The 16,823-nt window shown below is 37.2% G+C and overlaps 3 protein-coding genes and 1 non-coding gene across 4 annotated transcripts; 3 read left to right on the top strand and 1 right to left on the bottom strand.

The window, feature by feature from the left end:
• The first annotated feature begins 190 nt into the window (after positions 1-190).
• On the top strand, positions 191-3,879 carry LOC117921085 (ACT domain-containing protein ACR10). The gene is made up of 6 exons (XM_034838879.1): positions 191-579; positions 1,021-1,233; positions 1,548-1,653; positions 1,970-2,309; positions 2,835-3,119; positions 3,355-3,879. The coding sequence occupies exons 1-6, from the start codon at positions 426-428 to the stop codon at positions 3,490-3,492; spliced, it is 1,236 nt and encodes a 411-aa protein (XP_034694770.1). The 5' UTR covers positions 191-425; the 3' UTR covers positions 3,493-3,879.
• Positions 3,880-5,298: 1,419 nt separating this feature from the next.
• On the bottom strand, positions 5,299-9,104 carry LOC117921006 (heparan-alpha-glucosaminide N-acetyltransferase-like). Its single transcript, XM_034838741.1, has 13 exons — positions 8,799-9,104; positions 8,565-8,702; positions 7,628-7,709; positions 7,425-7,501; positions 7,176-7,291; positions 6,962-7,070; positions 6,763-6,879; positions 6,573-6,664; positions 6,409-6,475; positions 6,239-6,320; positions 6,024-6,115; positions 5,750-5,893; positions 5,299-5,635 (listed from the first exon to the last, which is right to left on the bottom strand). Exons 1-13 carry the CDS (start codon positions 9,003-9,005, stop codon positions 5,489-5,491), a joined length of 1,470 nt encoding a protein of 489 aa, XP_034694632.1. The 5' UTR covers positions 9,006-9,104; the 3' UTR covers positions 5,299-5,488.
• A 1,281-nt stretch (positions 9,105-10,385) lies between these two features.
• LOC117921374 lies at positions 10,386-10,503 on the top strand. The gene has a single exon (XR_004652334.1). It is a non-coding gene; the product is annotated as a U5 spliceosomal RNA (small nuclear RNA).
• Positions 10,504-11,080: 577 nt separating this feature from the next.
• On the top strand, positions 11,081-15,606 carry LOC117920511 (glycine-rich RNA-binding protein RZ1C-like). Its single transcript, XM_034838095.1, has 3 exons — positions 11,081-11,185; positions 11,287-11,408; positions 14,190-15,606. The coding sequence occupies exons 2-3, from the start codon at positions 11,298-11,300 to the stop codon at positions 15,093-15,095; spliced, it is 1,017 nt and encodes a 338-aa protein (XP_034693986.1). The 5' UTR covers positions 11,081-11,185; positions 11,287-11,297; the 3' UTR covers positions 15,096-15,606.
• The last annotated feature ends 1,217 nt before the right edge of the window (positions 15,607-16,823 follow it).

Here is a 16,823-nt window from a genome sequence, read left to right as displayed (position 1 = left end):
GTGTTAGGCCAAAAGCTCCTTCACCCAACTCTCGTGGGTCCTGCAATTTTCAACCTCCACATGTCTCGTCTACGATATTTTCCAGGATCTTCTCACAGTCATAAGATTTTTAAATAAAATAACAATAACAATGAAATGATATCTGGTGAATTAATTAATTGATTAATAGTAAGAGGACAGAGAAAGAACAACAACAAGAAGAACAAGTGGGAGGGAAGAAAGGCAGAGAGACCAAACTGTGATGGTGTTGTATTTTTTTATTTTTGTTTATGTCTCTCGGGTTGTTAACTACCCTTCTTCTTTGTGGAGAGAAAAAGCTTTCAGCTTTCGGCTTCCAGTGCTCCACACAGTAGAACGACAATCCGCAGCAGCTGGGTTTGAGTTTGAATCTGTGTATTGAAAGATTGAAGAGGGAAAAAGAAGCGATGGGGATACTATACGACGACGTAGTGATCATAAAGCCATCAGAGAAGGAAGGCGAACCCAGAGTTCTTACTGTGAACTGCCCTGACAAGACGGGCTTGGGATGTGATCTCTGTCGCATCATTCTCTTTTTTGGTTTGAGCATTGTCAGAGTCGGTAAGCTTACTCATGCTTTTCTTGGTTTTCTGAAAAGGAGAAACCTCGATTCAAGATTTTGTTTTTCTTTTCCGTTTCCTTCCTTCTCCTACCATCGTAACCAACCGAACAGAGAGTATTATGGGTTCTGCCGTCTTCCCCTCCCCTTTTGGTCGGTCTGTTGTCTCTAATCCCCTGTTTGGTTTTCCTGAAAACCCAGGAAAATTAAGGAAAACGAAAATGTGAAATATTACTTGGCTACGGAGTGCGAAGAATTAAATTCAGATTACACAAAAGGCTGTATGGGGAATTGGATTTTTATTTTTGTCGGGTCCCAATTAAGAAATTTTCAATTTCATTTTCTTTTCTTTTTCCTACCATGCTTCTGCAAGCATAAAATTTTGGGGAACAAAGTAATGCGTATTTGAGCTTTTTTCCTTTTACTTGGATTGTGTGATGCAGATGTATCCACAGACGGCAAATGGTGCTACATAGTGTTCTGGGTTATCGGAAAATCGACAACGAGATGGAGTTTGTTGCAGGATAGGCTGTCTGAGGCTTGCCCTTCTTGTTCTTCGGCTTCTGGGTTTTCGTATTTTCAATTGCAGCCACCGAAGCCTCCTGATGTATTCTTGTTGAAGTTCTGTTGCTATGACCGGAAAGGACTTTTACATGGTACTTCTATGTTTGGTCTTGCCAATTCGCTTGTTTTTTGAAATTTGAAATTGTTTTCCTGGGTTTGAATTGACGAGTGTTTGTTTTAGATAGCCATTACTAGTTCTTGATTTTTTCTTTCTTTTCCTTTCCATAGTTTATTTCCCATTTTTTTTCCCTCTCTGCGTTTGCTGCAATCCCCTTAAGGATTGTACAACAGTCTCCCCTTTTCTGTTATTTTGGTATGAAGTTTATCTGGTTTTCCCAATTTCTGAGTAGAATTCAGATTCCATGAATGTAATAGACCTGCTTTTATGTGGAATTTCTTTTGGCAGATGTGACGGAGGTTCTTTGTGAACTCGAGCTTACAATAAAGAAAGTGAAGATATCCACGACCCCTGATGGAAGAGTGATGGACCTCTTCTTCATCACAGACACAAGGTTATAACAGAAACCCCTAACCTAAACAAGTTTGCTACGCATCTGTTTTGGACCAATTTTTTTCCTAGTTATCTCTATCTATGAAAACAACACCCATACGAAGTGGGGAATTTGGTGGCTGACTCAGAGTCCAATCTATTGATAATTTCCATACTTGGGAAATACCAATTTAAGACCAACCGGAGATCCTTCCTAGCCAAGTGGGGTTTTTGGAAAAGTCAAGAATTCTTCGGTACTGTTAGTGAAAAATGGGCTTATGTTTATTATGTTGTTCTGGTTCCAAATTTAATGTTTTTTTTTTTTTTTATCTTGTCAGAGAACTTCTACATACAAAGAAGAGACAGGAGGATACACATAACCATTTAAAAACTGTTCTGGGAGATGCCATGATAAGTTGTGACATAAGTATGGTTGGCTCTGAAATTACTGCATGTTCTCAGACATCAACGCTCCTCCCTTCTGCAATCACCAGAGAGATTTTCGGCTCAAATTTTGAGGATGAGCCCCCAAGTGGATTGCCACAGGTATCTGGTAATATATCCATCACAATGGATAATTCCCTCAGTCCCGCTCACACTCTTGTCCAAATTGTCTGCCAAGATCACAAAGGTCTCCTTTACGACATGATGAGAACTCTAAAGGATTACAATATCAAGGTACATTACGTCTATAATCCAATTTGAGAAAAGATATAATGAAATACTGCAAGTGTCAGTTATTCATCCATGAAATAATAATATTTGAATACACTTACCCCTTATGCTTCTTCTATAGGAAATTGCAGTTTTCAATATGTTCAACCCATAACAATTGTGTCAGCATGGCACAGCATGGATTCTCATGCTTCATGTCTTCCATACTGCATTGTGACTACCCTTGGATTGCATATCACTCAAGTCTTTATGCAACCACCCAGACAATTGTATAGCCCCAGTGTTTAAGATCCTTTATGAGTTGCCACCGTTAGCCTGATAACTGCATCAGTGATAGGAAGGATTGTGTTTTAAGTACTGAATGCTTCTTCCTATGATGCGTTGCCTTACATGCTCATTTGGCATGCATGCTGGCCAGATGCTAAAATTCTTGATCATTTTATAACTTGCATTGCTAAATCATTCTTTGACTGTTTACCTGATGGTATTGTATGATATCAATACATAAATCTTGATAATGTGTTTCAGATTTCCTATGGGCGCTTGACCACAAAACCAAGGAGAAACTGTGAGGTGGACTTGTTCATCATGCAAGCAGATGGGAAGAAAGTAGTGGATCCCTACAAGCAGAATGCATTGTGCTCTCGTCTGCGGATGGAGCTACTTCGTCCTCTAAGAGTGGCTGTGGTGAGCCGTGGTCCTGATACAGAGCTGCTGGTTGCAAATCCAGTGGAGCTGTCCGGAAAGGGCCGGCCTCTCGTATTCTTTGACATCACTCATGCTCTGAAGATGCTTAATGTTTGCATCTTTTCGGTACTTCTCTATGCTCCTATTATACGTGTTCGTTGGGTTAAACTTGCAAATGCATTAATTGCCCCTTAGTAACCCTAAGAGCCTGTTGTGCATTTTGGAAGTGCTTGTTGGAATTATGCGTCTGACAATGTTTATGGGCTAAGGAAGCCATTTGATTTTACCATTTACATTACCATATCCAGTTTTATTGGATGAAGTCCCAAGTCCAAGTTGACTAATGTGATTGCTTTTCCAGGCTGAAATTGGGAGGCAGATGATCGCCGACCGGGAATGGGAAGTTTACCGAATCCTACTTGATGAAGGAGATGGTTTGTTGGTCCCCAGGAACAAGATTGAGGAAGGAGTTTGGAAAATGTTGATGGGTTGGGAGTGATAATCATCGAAATATCTTCACATGGAAATCTACGGTCTTCTGGAACCTTTGTACAGTGTACTAAGGCTGTTTCAGTGTCTACTAGATGTAAATTATGGCAAATATGTTATTAAAAGGCTGAGCAGTTTCGCATCTTAATTTACAGCTTTGTGAGACTAACTTTGTTGTATAAAAAATGAGAAGAAGTTGGTAGTGAGGGGATAAAGAGGAGGGTAAATCTCTGATGGCTTTGTATACCTGAAATAATAGAAGATGAGGAGCTATAATTGTCTCGTAGAAATGTTCCTTTGTGTGAGTTTTCTATTAGTGTTGGTTACTTGGGAATAAACCGTGCTCTCCAGCAGTGCCTTTCTAATTTTTAGTTGGCTATTTTTATCCTCTTTTGTACACAAGCACTGCATCTAGAGCATGTTGCAGAAGAGTTGGGTTTTGTAGTAAAATATTTATAGAGAAATGGGAAAAGATGGAGCTGTATATGAATCTAAACACACAGCTTGTTACAAAATAAAATTAATGGTTGCCCTGCATGTTTGTAATATGGGTGCTTCTTCCTCCAAAGATAGGATTAGAAGTATTAGTTGGCAGGGTCATACAGCCTTTCTTTTCAGATGATGCATCGAACCCAATAATTTTTATCCCCTAAAGCTAGAGTTATCATTGTGTACAAGATGTTTCTCTAAAAATGGACACACGCAGATTTTTCCCCAGTGCTATAATCCAGTCTCAATAATGTCGAAATTTTGTTGGCAAAAAATAAAAATAAAAAAATAAAAAAGAAGAAAGAATTCCACATTTTTTTTGAGGAGGTTGTATTTTGACAGGATGTTTCTGGGTTCATATCTCTTTCCTCTTGTGCCCTTGTAGACCTTAGATCATTTACCTTGGGGGCTGTCCTCCTCATTCTACTTAAGTAAAGTTGACACAAACTCTAGTGCTCATCCTGCCTGTTCTCTTCGGTTTTTCTCTTGCTTCTTGGTTCTTATCCATATCAAACAAGACCAGGTGTCTATAACAAAAGATGTGTTGAATCGCATCAAAAGCCTCTATCATTGAATAATTTGCAGATGTGAGATGTCCTTACACGTGGGTTTTGTGTTTCCTGATATGGATCGATGGTCCCATCATCATTCTTATTATCCGTTTCTGCATGTATAATTCAGCAAATTGAACCATCGGGTTGGGTCCCCTATCCCCAATTTCAAATCCTTCATTCAACCAAAGTTGATAATAGCGATTCTATTTCTACTCATCCGTTGATTTCATTATGCTCCAAATGATGGTTTTATGTCATTTAGCTGACTACTAAAATGACTCACGATTCTTGTGTTCCCACTGTCATCCAAAGACCTATATTTGTCTGTACCAGTAGCTTCATCGTGACAGTCCCCATATATTATCAAATTCCAGAGACTTCCTTGTTTATTTTATGGGGCACGTTCCTTTTATTTCTCAATCCTGAATAGTTCCAGGCTCTCCATAATTTCCAAGTCCTGGGTCTGTTGTCGTCATGGTCAAGCATCACAAAAGGCTTGCCTTGCATCATGGTATTTCCATAATAGAATGAACGTATCCTTCTTTTTCACCGCCTTTTTTGACATTGAGGAGACTTTATACCCGAAACAGAGTTCCTAAGTTTTTATGGCATTCCCTTTCTTCAAAGGGCATGATTCAGCCTATGCGCAACCAATTTGATTTAAGCGTCCAATTAACTTAGTGTTTTCTGTGTTCCTTCAATTTTAAAGATACCTTTATGGAGAACCCACTATTCCTTGGACCAAACTGATCACTAGGGAATACTTAGCCAAGGAGATTGAAAGATGTAGTTTCAAATTAAAGGAAGCATATATTACATCTGCATTAACCAAAAAAAGAAACAACATACAAACAGACAAGTCAATGAGAAAGGAACCACCGAAGGTCTAAAGTATACATATGATTGTTGCAAGTAAGAGCAAATCTCCAAATCCTCCATTTATCTTCTCATAATTTTTGGCTTCTAGAGCTTCCAGTATATATGCAATTTATGCAAGATGCCCGAGACCACGGCCCAGAATGTGATCTCAGCAAATATCACATATAAGAGAGTCCCCAACCTCTCTGAGTGCCAAACGTCAATAAAAACATGTCTTTGGATCCAATGAACCTGACCACAACAGTAGATATTCTTATGCCATTAGGTAATATTCAAAATAATCAGGATTCTCTGAAAATGATCATATACAAGAAGATTTCCCAATGAATAGGCAATACTACTTACCAGTGAGTTATCCGAACTTTCATAATACCATCCATTTATGAATGCGGCGAAGATACCCTGAGCTGCCATCACAAACACGAGCATTGCATTCATTCCAATCCACTCTAGGAATAAGAATGGTGTCCGAAATCCCCAAACATCAATCTGTTTACTCATGAAGAGGAAGAACACAATGGGAAAAAAAAAAAAAATTATTCTCCTTGGATTCTATAATTAATTAGCTTTGAAACCAGAAAAAAAATGTAAATATTTCAGCTGGATTGAACTGTTTTACCACTAAATAGAATGCAGAGAATACAATTCCAGCTGCACCCGCTGTGAAACAAACATAGCTGAAGCTATAGAGCTGTTTGTTGATGGGAATAGCTGCAAACCAGTGGAGAAATGGAACTTTCTGAATTAATTAATGTTCTCCAACTAATATATGGTTGAGATTTTGTGTTAAAGATACATCCTACTCAGGGCCAGGACAAAGGCAGGGGAGCTTACCATCTGTAAAATGAAGAATGATGGCTACAATAAGCAAGACAATCCCCATTGAAACCCATTGCTTGAGCCTTTCAGCGTGACCCTGCAAAAGAACCCACTTCTATTATCCCTCACGAGCTCAATGTTTAATGCTCAACAGGCACTGTTATCTGTAATCTGAAGTTTATAACCTTAAAATGAATCAAAACATGTCCGTAATGGATGCCGATGGTGCCTGAGAGGATAGCTGAAATTGTACTAAGAAAAACCAGTAGCAAGTTAAGTCCAAATCAGTTCATAGTGCCTTTTTTCTTCTGTTTGCTAGTATGAAGTTGTTCACTACAAATCAACACACCTCAACAGGCCTTCAGGCTCAAATGGAGCATAGCACCAACTTGGAGCGTCCTCACGAAAAGGGCCAGAGTTTGGAGAACTAAGAGTACAAGCCTATGTGTCAAGGAGAAAAAACCCAATGAGTAGTGATTAATGCTTGCTTGGTATGTGAAAAAAGTGGTTTTTCCCAACTCTATCCAGTTTTATCCAACCTTCAAGCGTGTCCAAACAGGCTGCGAGTAGAGATGATTAATGCCCCATACTTGTCTATCGACGTAACCAACTGCATTGCATGCAGGTCCCAAGTGTCCTCTCATCCCACATTTTACCTGAAAATTAAAACAGTCAGTTTCACTAGCTACAAGTATAATAGAAATGGTAGCAAAAAGCCAGTTAATAGTTGATACATACTGTGTATCTCTTTGCTTCGTGATCCTGGTCTATCACAAAACTCCAGTCTGGAACATATAGTGCATACGTTGTGATCATGTAAATAAGAAATGCCACAAATCCCCCAATCCTGTGCCATGAATTCACCAATTATTATAGCAAACTAAATAATTTCAAACCCCCGGAGACGGTCACAGTCTTAATATTGATTGGAATAGAAGTACTGCTTATTTACCATTGCCATTTATATGCTGAGAAAATGGAGAAATGTCCAGAGTCTATGACAGTTGGTCTGCGCTTGGTGGTTAGTGTCTCTATGAGAGCCACAACAAAGTACACTACTGCAATTCTCTGCATATACACACAAGAAAAGTGGTGAGTACTGTATGAATGCTATGGCTTAAGAACATTCCACTACCTGAAGGAATCCAGATAAACTTGAACTTGGGATGGACTTTCCAGTAAACGAAGGTAAAGGGAAGACCTGGAGGATGCCGAACCATCGGATATGCTTCATGTCAACTCCATAAGACAGATCATCAGGGGCATGAGAGTATCCTCCTACATTATGTTAATGACATACAACTTAGCCCAGATAGAGAAGAGAGAGAGAGAGAGAGAGTGAAAGAAGAAAAAGGGGAAGTCATTAAAAATGGATAAACATAGTAATGGCAACACTATGGATACCTTGCAAAAGAATTCCCCAGAAAAGAAGCTTCAGTGTCCTTAGGGAAATCTTCTTGACTGCATGACTTATCCTCGGAATTTTCTGAAACATCACTCTCAAAGGTTATTATTGGACTAATTGCATCATGATAGGCTTATTTGTTCATCTCCGATTTTCCAGAATAAAACCAAATATGAAAATTATTTACTTTTTGCGAACCCAACATATCCTATGTTATACTTGATAGTTAATAGTTTAAAATTTCTCATTGCTCATCTTGGATTTTTTTGTTAAATCAAAACCATATTTATGTGATCATTCATAAAAAAAAAATGATGCATTTTTTTCCTATGAAAATTCCCCTAAGGCTATGTTTGATTTTAAAAAAAATTGAGGAAAAAATAAATAGAAAAGAAAAATAGAAAGAAAAAAAAAAAATTTAAGTTTATAAATTATTTTTATATATTTCTTCAAACTCATATAATTTATTTTTCTATACTATAAAAAATTTAAATAATTTAAAATTATATAAATTTTAATTATATTTTATTTTTTAAAATATTTTTTATAGTGAAATTAGATATAAAAAAAACTATTTTTTATATCAATTTTTTTTTCTTTCTTAGTACTTTTAGATAACCAAACATAATCTAAATTGATGTATAGATATGACAATCACATGTTAATAATTATTTAGAACTCATTTGGTAGTGATTTTAAAAAAAGTTTTTTGTATTTTTAACATTTGAAAGTTTTATCATTCTAAGGATTAGAAAGATTAGAATCATTTTATAGAATTACTACTAAACACTCTTAGATGTAGAGTGAAAGAGAAAGAAGTATTTTTAATGCATTCATCCGTGATCCGGGAGTATCTTTTGTGTGCTGGAGGGTTGCATTCCTAGGCTGTAACGTTTTGTTTGGAAGTGGCATCAGGTGTTGTAAGAAATTGTAAACCTTGAGAGCAAGGGCGACTGCGACCCCTACAATGAAGAGAAAAAATGGCATCACAAAGTCTGCCAGTGTGCACCCATTCCACGGCGAGTGATCAATACGCGCATATGATCCCCCAGCATCGTCCACCAATATCATCAGCTGCACACATCCTCATTCTTATTACAACAACGAAACCTAAACCATGTCTTTGATAATTCGTTTTTCTACTGTATATTACTTACGGCTTATGCTTACCACTATGGTGAGGCCTCTGAACGCATCCAAGGTTGCCACCCTCTTGCTTTTCTGCTTTATAAGAGGCTGCTCCTCCCCCTTCTGTTCCACCGACTGGGCTGGTGTTGCGCTACTCTCATCTTTCTCGATCTTATCTGCTTTCTCGCTGATATCTTCTTTGTGAACATGGCCCAAGCCTTCTTCCACTCTCTTGGCATCGTAGTCCATGGCTGATATTGGAACCTTAATTTTCTCAGCCCCCGGAGTGAATTTTCAGCCAATTCAGTGGGATGGAAGTGCTTATAACAGCTAGCCTAGCTAGATAATAAGAACAAGAGAAGGCAAGGTTGTCAAGGGCCGGCATTAGTTGGAGACTAAATTACTTGGATGGATAGGACCCAGTTGGTCACATTGAGAAGACAATTAAAGAAATGGATGATGATGCATGGGCTGGACAAACCAAAGGCTCCATCGAGTAAGACAGAATAGAAATCCAGATTCGAAGTTGGTGGCGTGGAACTGTCATATAACTGTTCCCTGTGAATGTGAAACCAGAGCGTGGAACAATCAAGGTTGTATGTTAAACTATTTTTTGAACGGGCTGGTGTTAGGCTGAGGAACAAACTTTAATATTAAAACTCGTCCAATTGGTAAAAATGTAAGACAGTTCAAGCAGGATTGTTTTTTAATGTATTCTCACTAGAAATTTCAAAGGTTTGAATATTAAAGTAATGGAGAAACAAGTTTTGAGTCTTTTGCTTTATAGATTATGATAAATTAGGTTTGAATCCTAGATTGTCTTTTGCTTTATATGAAATATTTTTCTATACTATAAATGAAGTGACTTATGCTACCTTTGAAGTACTGTTCAGGAACAAGCTCATGAATTCTAGGCTTCAGCTTTGAGCCTATTAATCAAGGAGCGCAGATTTATCTTAGTTTGAATGATTGAAAATTAATTTTCAAGTTGTTGAATGGGGATATTTGCCTGTTAGACTGTTAGATTTCAGTACAAACTGGAGATCTGATACCATTTGTCCATCTCATCAAATATACAGAATTGCATTAGCTGAGCATATAGAATGTAGCCGGCTGCACCATAAGTATGATAAACGTTGCAGACTGGTGCTTTTATTTAAAACGGGTCCTAATACAATATGATCTCGACCGTCCATGCATTTGATTGCATCACAAAGAGGTCATCCAGACTCTTTAATACTGCCGGCTAGCTTATTTTTCTGGGCCTGCAAATATTTTCTGAATCATTACCTACATTTGGGTGATTTAAAATTTATAATTTTTAGAGAATATTTGATCCTTGAGAGCCTCCGAATAAAATCATTGCGTGGGTTTGTGCACACTGGATCTCCGTAAAGCGTGCAGTGAGTTTTTGAACCGTCGGATTCTCGTGATGATCTGCATTGATACCCCTTTTGTCCTGTTAGCCACTTCAGCTAATGAAGTTATGTTTGGGGTTGGGGTGGAACTGGCACAAGAAGAAAGCAAGTGTCTAGAAGATATAAATGAGTCCCACATCGCTTCCGAGTGAGAAAACCAAACATGAAAGCTTCCTATATAAGCCATTTCATTATCCAAAGTGAATCACGCAGCCGCGCGGTGAGCACAAAGCGAACTATTCTTTCGCCTTTTACTAAAGAATACCGTGTGCGCGCCGCAAACAGCGGCATACGCCTATTTTTGGAGGGGGCATCCTCATTGGATGACCCCTACAATTTTAAAGTTCAAACTTTGAGATATTTCCTATTATATCCCAATTTTGAGTGACCCAAGGATGTGGGGTCAATAGGAGTCGGGCTAAATCTAAGTTCCAAAAGCCCTTCCTTGGCTTAGGTTTTTGAAATTTGTAGGATTATTTTAAAAAATAATTTGTAAAATATAATAATGGAGAGAATATTTATACAAATATAATAATTTTAATCATCTATGCACAGTAAGATTGCCATGTAAGACCCAACATTCTAGAGATGTTTCCGATACAAAAATTTGAAGAAAACTTCTTCTTTCAAATAGAGATGACTTCTATAAAAAATCTTTTGAAAAAAAAAAATTCAACTTTTTAAAAAATAAATTTTAAGAAAAAATAATTTGATTCAATCAATTTTCTTAAAAAAATAAACTTTTTTTTTTAATTGTTATAATATATAAAAATGGGGCCGGATGGTTTATGCTGTCGAAAAATTGGGCTTGAGGTTGGGCTGGGCCAGAGTTTGAGTAGTGGGCTTGATAAAATCGGGTGGAGAGGCCAACCGGGTGGGAACTTTACTGACAAATATAAATAAAATAGAGCAGAATTAGAAACAAGGGTCTAGGGTTTTTCGTCGTTTCAGAAGCCCTAGAGCAAGAACTGCTGCTCCCGCTACATCTCAGTGATAAGAAGAGACTCTCAGGTATTATCTCCAAATCCCACCTTCCTTTTTTTCTTTTTTCTCTCTAGTTTTTCCTTTTTGCAAATTTTGAATTACAAACACCATAAATGTCTTTCCACTAGGGTTTGTGAAGATGGGCGGTAGAGAAGAGAATCGCATATTCGTGGGAGGATTGGGTTGGAACACTTCGGAGAGGCATCTTGAAGATGCCTTCAGTCGATACGGAAAAATTCTCGAGTCCCTGGTATGATGTTTCTTTCATCAGTCCCCCATCTTGTTTGGTTTCCTAGAAAAGTAAAGACTAAGACTTGTATGTTTTTCTGGCATTTTTTCATGTTAATTGATTAGGTTAATTTGTTAATCTGCTCGTTTCTTGTAAAAAATTGGATGACTTTGTGCATTATTTTATCATCACGGAGCCCAATGCCTGTGGCATATATATTTTTTGGCAATGTTTTCCTTTTGTGTGATGTTAACGATTGTAGCTCAGTCATGTGTCCTTTTTGTGGGTTTGAGGATTGCCCCATTAATGCAATAAAAAAGGAAGTATTTCCTTGCATTGTCCCATAAATATGTACTTACCTTATGTTCTTAAAAAATGATTTTACAAATTTTAAAATTTGAGTTAGTATGGGCTAGTATGGGCAAGTTTGGCTATGTTTTCTTAAATTTGTTTTAAATAAAATAGAGTTTTTAAAAATAAGTTTGAGAAAACATGGCCAAACAAGTTCATGTTTTTAAAAACTAAAGAAAACGACTCCTATTTGTTTTCTAAAAATTGTTCTCTATTTACTTTGTTATTAAAAATTGTTTCTAGAGAATAACAGCGAATAGTGTTAGAAATTTTTAAAAACAATTTATTGTTTTGAAAAACAGAAAACTGTTTTTAAATTGCATGGCCAAAAAAGCTCTAAAATTTTTGATACCTTTGATTTTTTTTTTAAACAGTTCTTGAAAATTATCTTTTTATGATAAGTCTATAAGAGTTCTTAAATTTTATATTGGAATTGTTACTATATTTTGTTTTCAAAACAGGAAACAAGAAGTATGTGCAAATTGCACCTTAGTTTGCAATTTTGGCTGCACAAGAAGTGTGTATGCAGGCTGAGGAATAATTTAATAAACCAATGACATGTAGTCTGTAATGTGTTGAGTCTGCAGACTGTTGTAATGTTAGATGCTCGGTTTTCCATTTTGTATATTATGTTTGCTATTGTTGGAGTGATCCTTATTTGCAATAATAACTATGCTTTGAGGTCTATTAGGAATTCTCACTGTTCCAGATTTTATTTAATGATGTGGCTGAGAACTGATTAACCAATTCTTAAGCTGTTGCTTGCTAGATGGCTGTCCTTTTCCATAATACCAACTATTTATATGTCAAAATTGGGGCTCTAATATTTTTTGAAAAAGAAAAGTGAAGTATTACACTAGTGGGTACTTGGCCTGCCTTCAGATGTTGCCTTGAGGACTGTCATTTATATCAATTTAATGAAAAAGATTCTGATTGTTATTTCAAATGGGATGCACAGTCATGTTTGAACACGAAAGTAAGTTGGTTTCTATAGATGTCAAGCAAATAACGTTTGACTACATTGTCTCTGATCATAGAGTCCAAAAGATTTATTTTTAATGCTTTTGAGGATTTTTTTTTTTTTGGTTTCAGATACTTCACAATAAGCCTTCTCGGGGATCACTTATTTTTAAATGTGAAACTTGCTTATCATTAGTTGTGCCCATTAGAAGAGTAGCATGAGTGTGGTCTGTACTTTGATTTACCTAACTTTAAATGTTTAAGAGGAGCTTAAGATGCGTCATAAACAGAGTGCTAGTGATTGCAAGATGCTAACTACTTATCCACCAGAGAAAGGAAGCAAAATACTTCCTTGGAATGAGTCACCTATAGAAACTCCATCTTCTAATGCAGCTTGTTTGTGATAAATCATGAATGCCCTGCTCAGTTCACATGCTGGATTTTGTTTGAATATTATGTCTGTTCAAGTGCTTCTCTAGGGAGCAACTGTTACTATTGTGTTAATAATATTGAGTGATTGTGAGCAATATGATGATAAAGAGGATTTATTATGGCAGAAAGTATTATGCTACTATCGTGCATATCCTTCCACATAATTAATTACCAGTAACAATGGCAGTTCACATGTACATGCTATTAGTTCTTTTTTCCCCCTTTCCATTGATTGACATCTAATCTCTCTTCGTGGTATTATATCTTGAATATTTTTCATAGTCAGGCTTCCTGGTGGCAGTGCAGCACCTGAATCATTCTTTAATTATCTTTCCATTCCTTCTAGATGAAGGATTCGGTGTTTGCTATTAAAGTTCTATTTTGTGAGACTACACAAGATTCTGTTCAAACAAAGTAGATTTTTCTGGACTGCAATTTGAAGTGGCGTTATATTTCTGTCTTGGCTGCAATGAGTATGATGATGTGCTGCAGTTTACAGGATGGTCTTATTGGAGGCCAGAGTTGAATTTCAAATTTGTGAAAAGGGTTCCTGATTGCATATTTTCTTATGGCCTACCGTATCTGAGCCTGCTAGTTTCTAGTGTCATGTTCCATTGTTCCTGTGATTGATTTGGATGGAGAGAACCTGCAATGGTGCTTTTTGATAAAACTGTAAACCGATATGAATATAGATTCATCCATAAAATGCATTTTTTGAGTTGTGGTATGTAGGTGGCTTGTTCTTGCATTGTCGATCAGTTTTGCACACATGAGGTGTAACAATTTAATTGTTGGTCTTCCTAGCTGATTATTCTGGTTGCCATCTGAAATGCAATAGAGGAGCTGCAGCAAATGCACCAATAGTCCCTCGAAATGTCTATTTGTTGATGATTTAAACTGTGGAAGCATATCTGCTACACTGAAATGTTTTAGGCCCTCTTTATTTGGGAAAGGAGTAGTTTCATTTCAAAATAAACAGGGTCCATGATATTTGTTGGTTCACTACTCCTGCAAGAAAATGCCCCCTTTGACTTCACAATATGTTTGGTGTTTGCGTAGGTCATGATGGAAAGAGATACTGGTCGTCCTCGCGGGTTTGGATTTATAACCTTTGCAGATCATCGAGCTATGGAAGATGCAATTCGGGAGATGCATGGCCGGGAGTTGGATGGCAGGGTAATATCTGTAAACAAGGCACAGCCAAAAATGGGCAGTGAAGATTCAGGATATGGCTATGGTAGGGACCATATGCCAAGTGGCAGGGATCATGCTCCTGGTGGCAGAGACCACGCGACAAGTGGCAGAGACCGCATATCTGGTGGAAGGGACCATATGCCAGGTGGCAGGGATCATTTCCCGGGTGGCAGGGATCATTTTCCAGGTGGCAGGGATCGTATGCTGGGTGGTAGGGACAGCTACAGGGGAGTTGATAAGCCAGTTGGCCGATCTGATGATTGCTTTAAGTGCGGCCGTCCAGGACATTGGGCGCGGGATTGTCCTTCTGGTGATGGTGTCGGCAGTGGTGGTGGCCGATTCTCTTCACATTCCAAGTTTGGTGGAGGTGGAGGTGGAGGTGGAGGTGGGGGTGGGGGTGGAGGTGGTCGTGGCGATCGCTTTGGAGGAGACCGATATGATGATCATTTTGATGGGGGACGCTATGGAGGAGATAGGGAGCGCACTGATAGCAGAGACAACAGGTATGGCCGTGATCGTTACAACAATGACAGGTACCAGCCTGGTGGTGATCGCTTTGGAGGGGATAGATATATGGACCGGGACACTCAAAATGGGTACAACGGCAAGGATAAGGGTTACAATAGGGAAGGAGGACCCAGAGGTGGTGGCGACAAGTATGGAAGTGGAGGAGGGCCAGCCCGTTTCGACAGGGGAAGCTACAGGGACAGACCCGGTCCTTATGATCGCTCTAGAAAAGCAGGTCGACCATCTTCCTATGACCGGTACTGAGATGCTGAGATGCTGAGATATGGTTTGTCTATTTCATGTTAAGACTGATTGATATCTGATTCACACAGTTACTCTGTCGAGTTCTGATTGATGAGGAGAACAGCTTATTATTAGCTTCTGCATGGATGGATTCAGCCTAGTTTGTAGGTCTCTTACTTCTGTTCTTTAAAACTAACTCAGGATGTGGAATTAATGAATGCTTGGAAGTCATGGTGGTTATTATTTAATAGCCTTGATTCTGTCTTGAGTCACAGCAATGAAGCACTTGGTGGTCTGGGTAAGTGACAGAAAAGGAGACGATTCAGAGCCATAATGTTTCTCTGAAAGCAATGTTTTTGGGTTTTATTGAGTTGCTCATAAACTTGTCATCCCTGTTTGTTCCACTGCTCCGGCTTTGAGGATTGTTGTTGGGAATTTTGTGCTTTAACAGGAGTTTCTGACTTCGATGTTGCTGTTGACAATCATCTCAAGGAAAGTGCATAGTTGGGAGTGCCCCTTTTTCGTGTGGTAAGGTTGTATTGGGCTTTTTTCTTGCTGATGATTTTGCTATTCTCATTATCAACAATTCCACATCTGGGAATACGGAGGATTTGGTTGAGTTTGGATTGCATGTCTGGCTCCACATTTCGCGTTGGCAGTGCAGACGACAACTCCACCGCTCACTAACTAGATAGATGGCTGACAGCTACTGTTGGGGTTCGGGAGAACAGAGGAAGCTTTTGTCAAGAAAAGCAATTTTCACATTGACATTATCCTTTAAAAAAAAAAACACACCAAAGAAAGAAAACCGCCCATTCATGTCTTAATAACAAATTTGGATAATTGAAATTTAAACAAATTACCTGAAATCATGTAACACTTTCCATTTTTATATTTTTGTTTTATTTGGACAACGTTATTGTTATTTAAAAAATGTGTTAAAATTAAATTACACGCAGATTACAAAATTCTTCCCATTAACTCAAGCGGATCATGTCACAATTTCTTATATGATTTAGATTTAATTGCTAGTATGATGATGCCTTTCTTCATTCCTCTTCATGCTTGTACCTATCAGGGCTGCCTACTTTTAATTTTTCTGACTCCGCTGTTGGTTCTTATATTCTTTTTAATGGACATTTTGAAGATGTTTGGTAAATTAAATAATGATTTTAATTTACTTAATAACTTAAATTAAGTCATTAAGTAGATTAATGTGATATTTGTTTGTTTTTTTTTAATTTAACATTGAATGTAATTTTCTTTTAGATTTTAAATGATTTGTTTTTTAATTTTTTTTTATTACTTATTTTTTAAAAAAATTTGTCCGAAAGGGAAAAACTAAAATATTTAGCTCTCTAGCTTTGTGTAGAATGTTAAAAACAATTTTTTGAAACAATTAAAGTATAATCTCAACCTAACTTTCATCTTATTAATACTTCATACTTAATAATAAAAATAAATAATTTAATGCTTAATACTATTAAGTTATAGTTTAAAAGAAAAAAAAAACTACTTTTGATAAAGTAATTTGGAGCATAATTTAAAGTAAAAAAAACTTTAAGTATTAAGTTAAAATAATTAATTCATTTTTAATCTTTAATAAAAATATTTTTTACAACTATAACTCTATATTCATAATTCTCTTTTACCGTAAATATTTTTTATATTCATAATTATTTTTATTATATATATATATATATATATATATATATATATATATATATTTAGTTATCTTATATATCTGCA

The sequence above is a fragment of the Vitis riparia genome, chromosome 8 (genome assembly GCF_004353265.1).
Source record: "Vitis riparia cultivar Riparia Gloire de Montpellier isolate 1030 chromosome 8, EGFV_Vit.rip_1.0, whole genome shotgun sequence".
Taxonomy (NCBI): Eukaryota; Viridiplantae; Streptophyta; class Magnoliopsida; order Vitales; family Vitaceae; genus Vitis; species Vitis riparia.
This window is presented reverse-complemented; position numbering and strand designations above follow the sequence as displayed.

Coding starts and splice junctions, on each gene's coding strand:
- LOC117921085 (XM_034838879.1), top strand. CDS start 426: ATGGGGATACTATACGACGACGTAGTGATCATAAAGCCATCAGAGAAG. Junction 580..1,020: donor TTTGAGCATTGTCAGAGTCG/GTAAGCTTACTC, acceptor TGTGTGATGCAG/ATGTATCCACAGACGGCAAA. Junction 1,654..1,969: donor TTCTTCATCACAGACACAAG/GTTATAACAGAA, acceptor TTATCTTGTCAG/AGAACTTCTACATACAAAGA.
- LOC117921006 (XM_034838741.1), bottom strand. CDS start 9,005: ATGGACTACGATGCCAAGAGAGTGGAAGAAGGCTTGGGCCATGTTCAC. Junction 6,880..6,961: donor ACGAAGCAAAGAGATACACA/GTATGTATCAAC, acceptor TTTAATTTTCAG/GTAAAATGTGGGATGAGAGG. Junction 6,116..6,238: donor CATTCTTCATTTTACAGATG/GTAAGCTCCCCT, acceptor ACTGGTTTGCAG/CTATTCCCATCAACAAACAG.
- LOC117920511 (XM_034838095.1), top strand. CDS start 11,298: ATGGGCGGTAGAGAAGAGAATCGCATATTCGTGGGAGGATTGGGTTGG. Junction 11,409..14,189: donor GAAAAATTCTCGAGTCCCTG/GTATGATGTTTC, acceptor GTGTTTGCGTAG/GTCATGATGGAAAGAGATAC.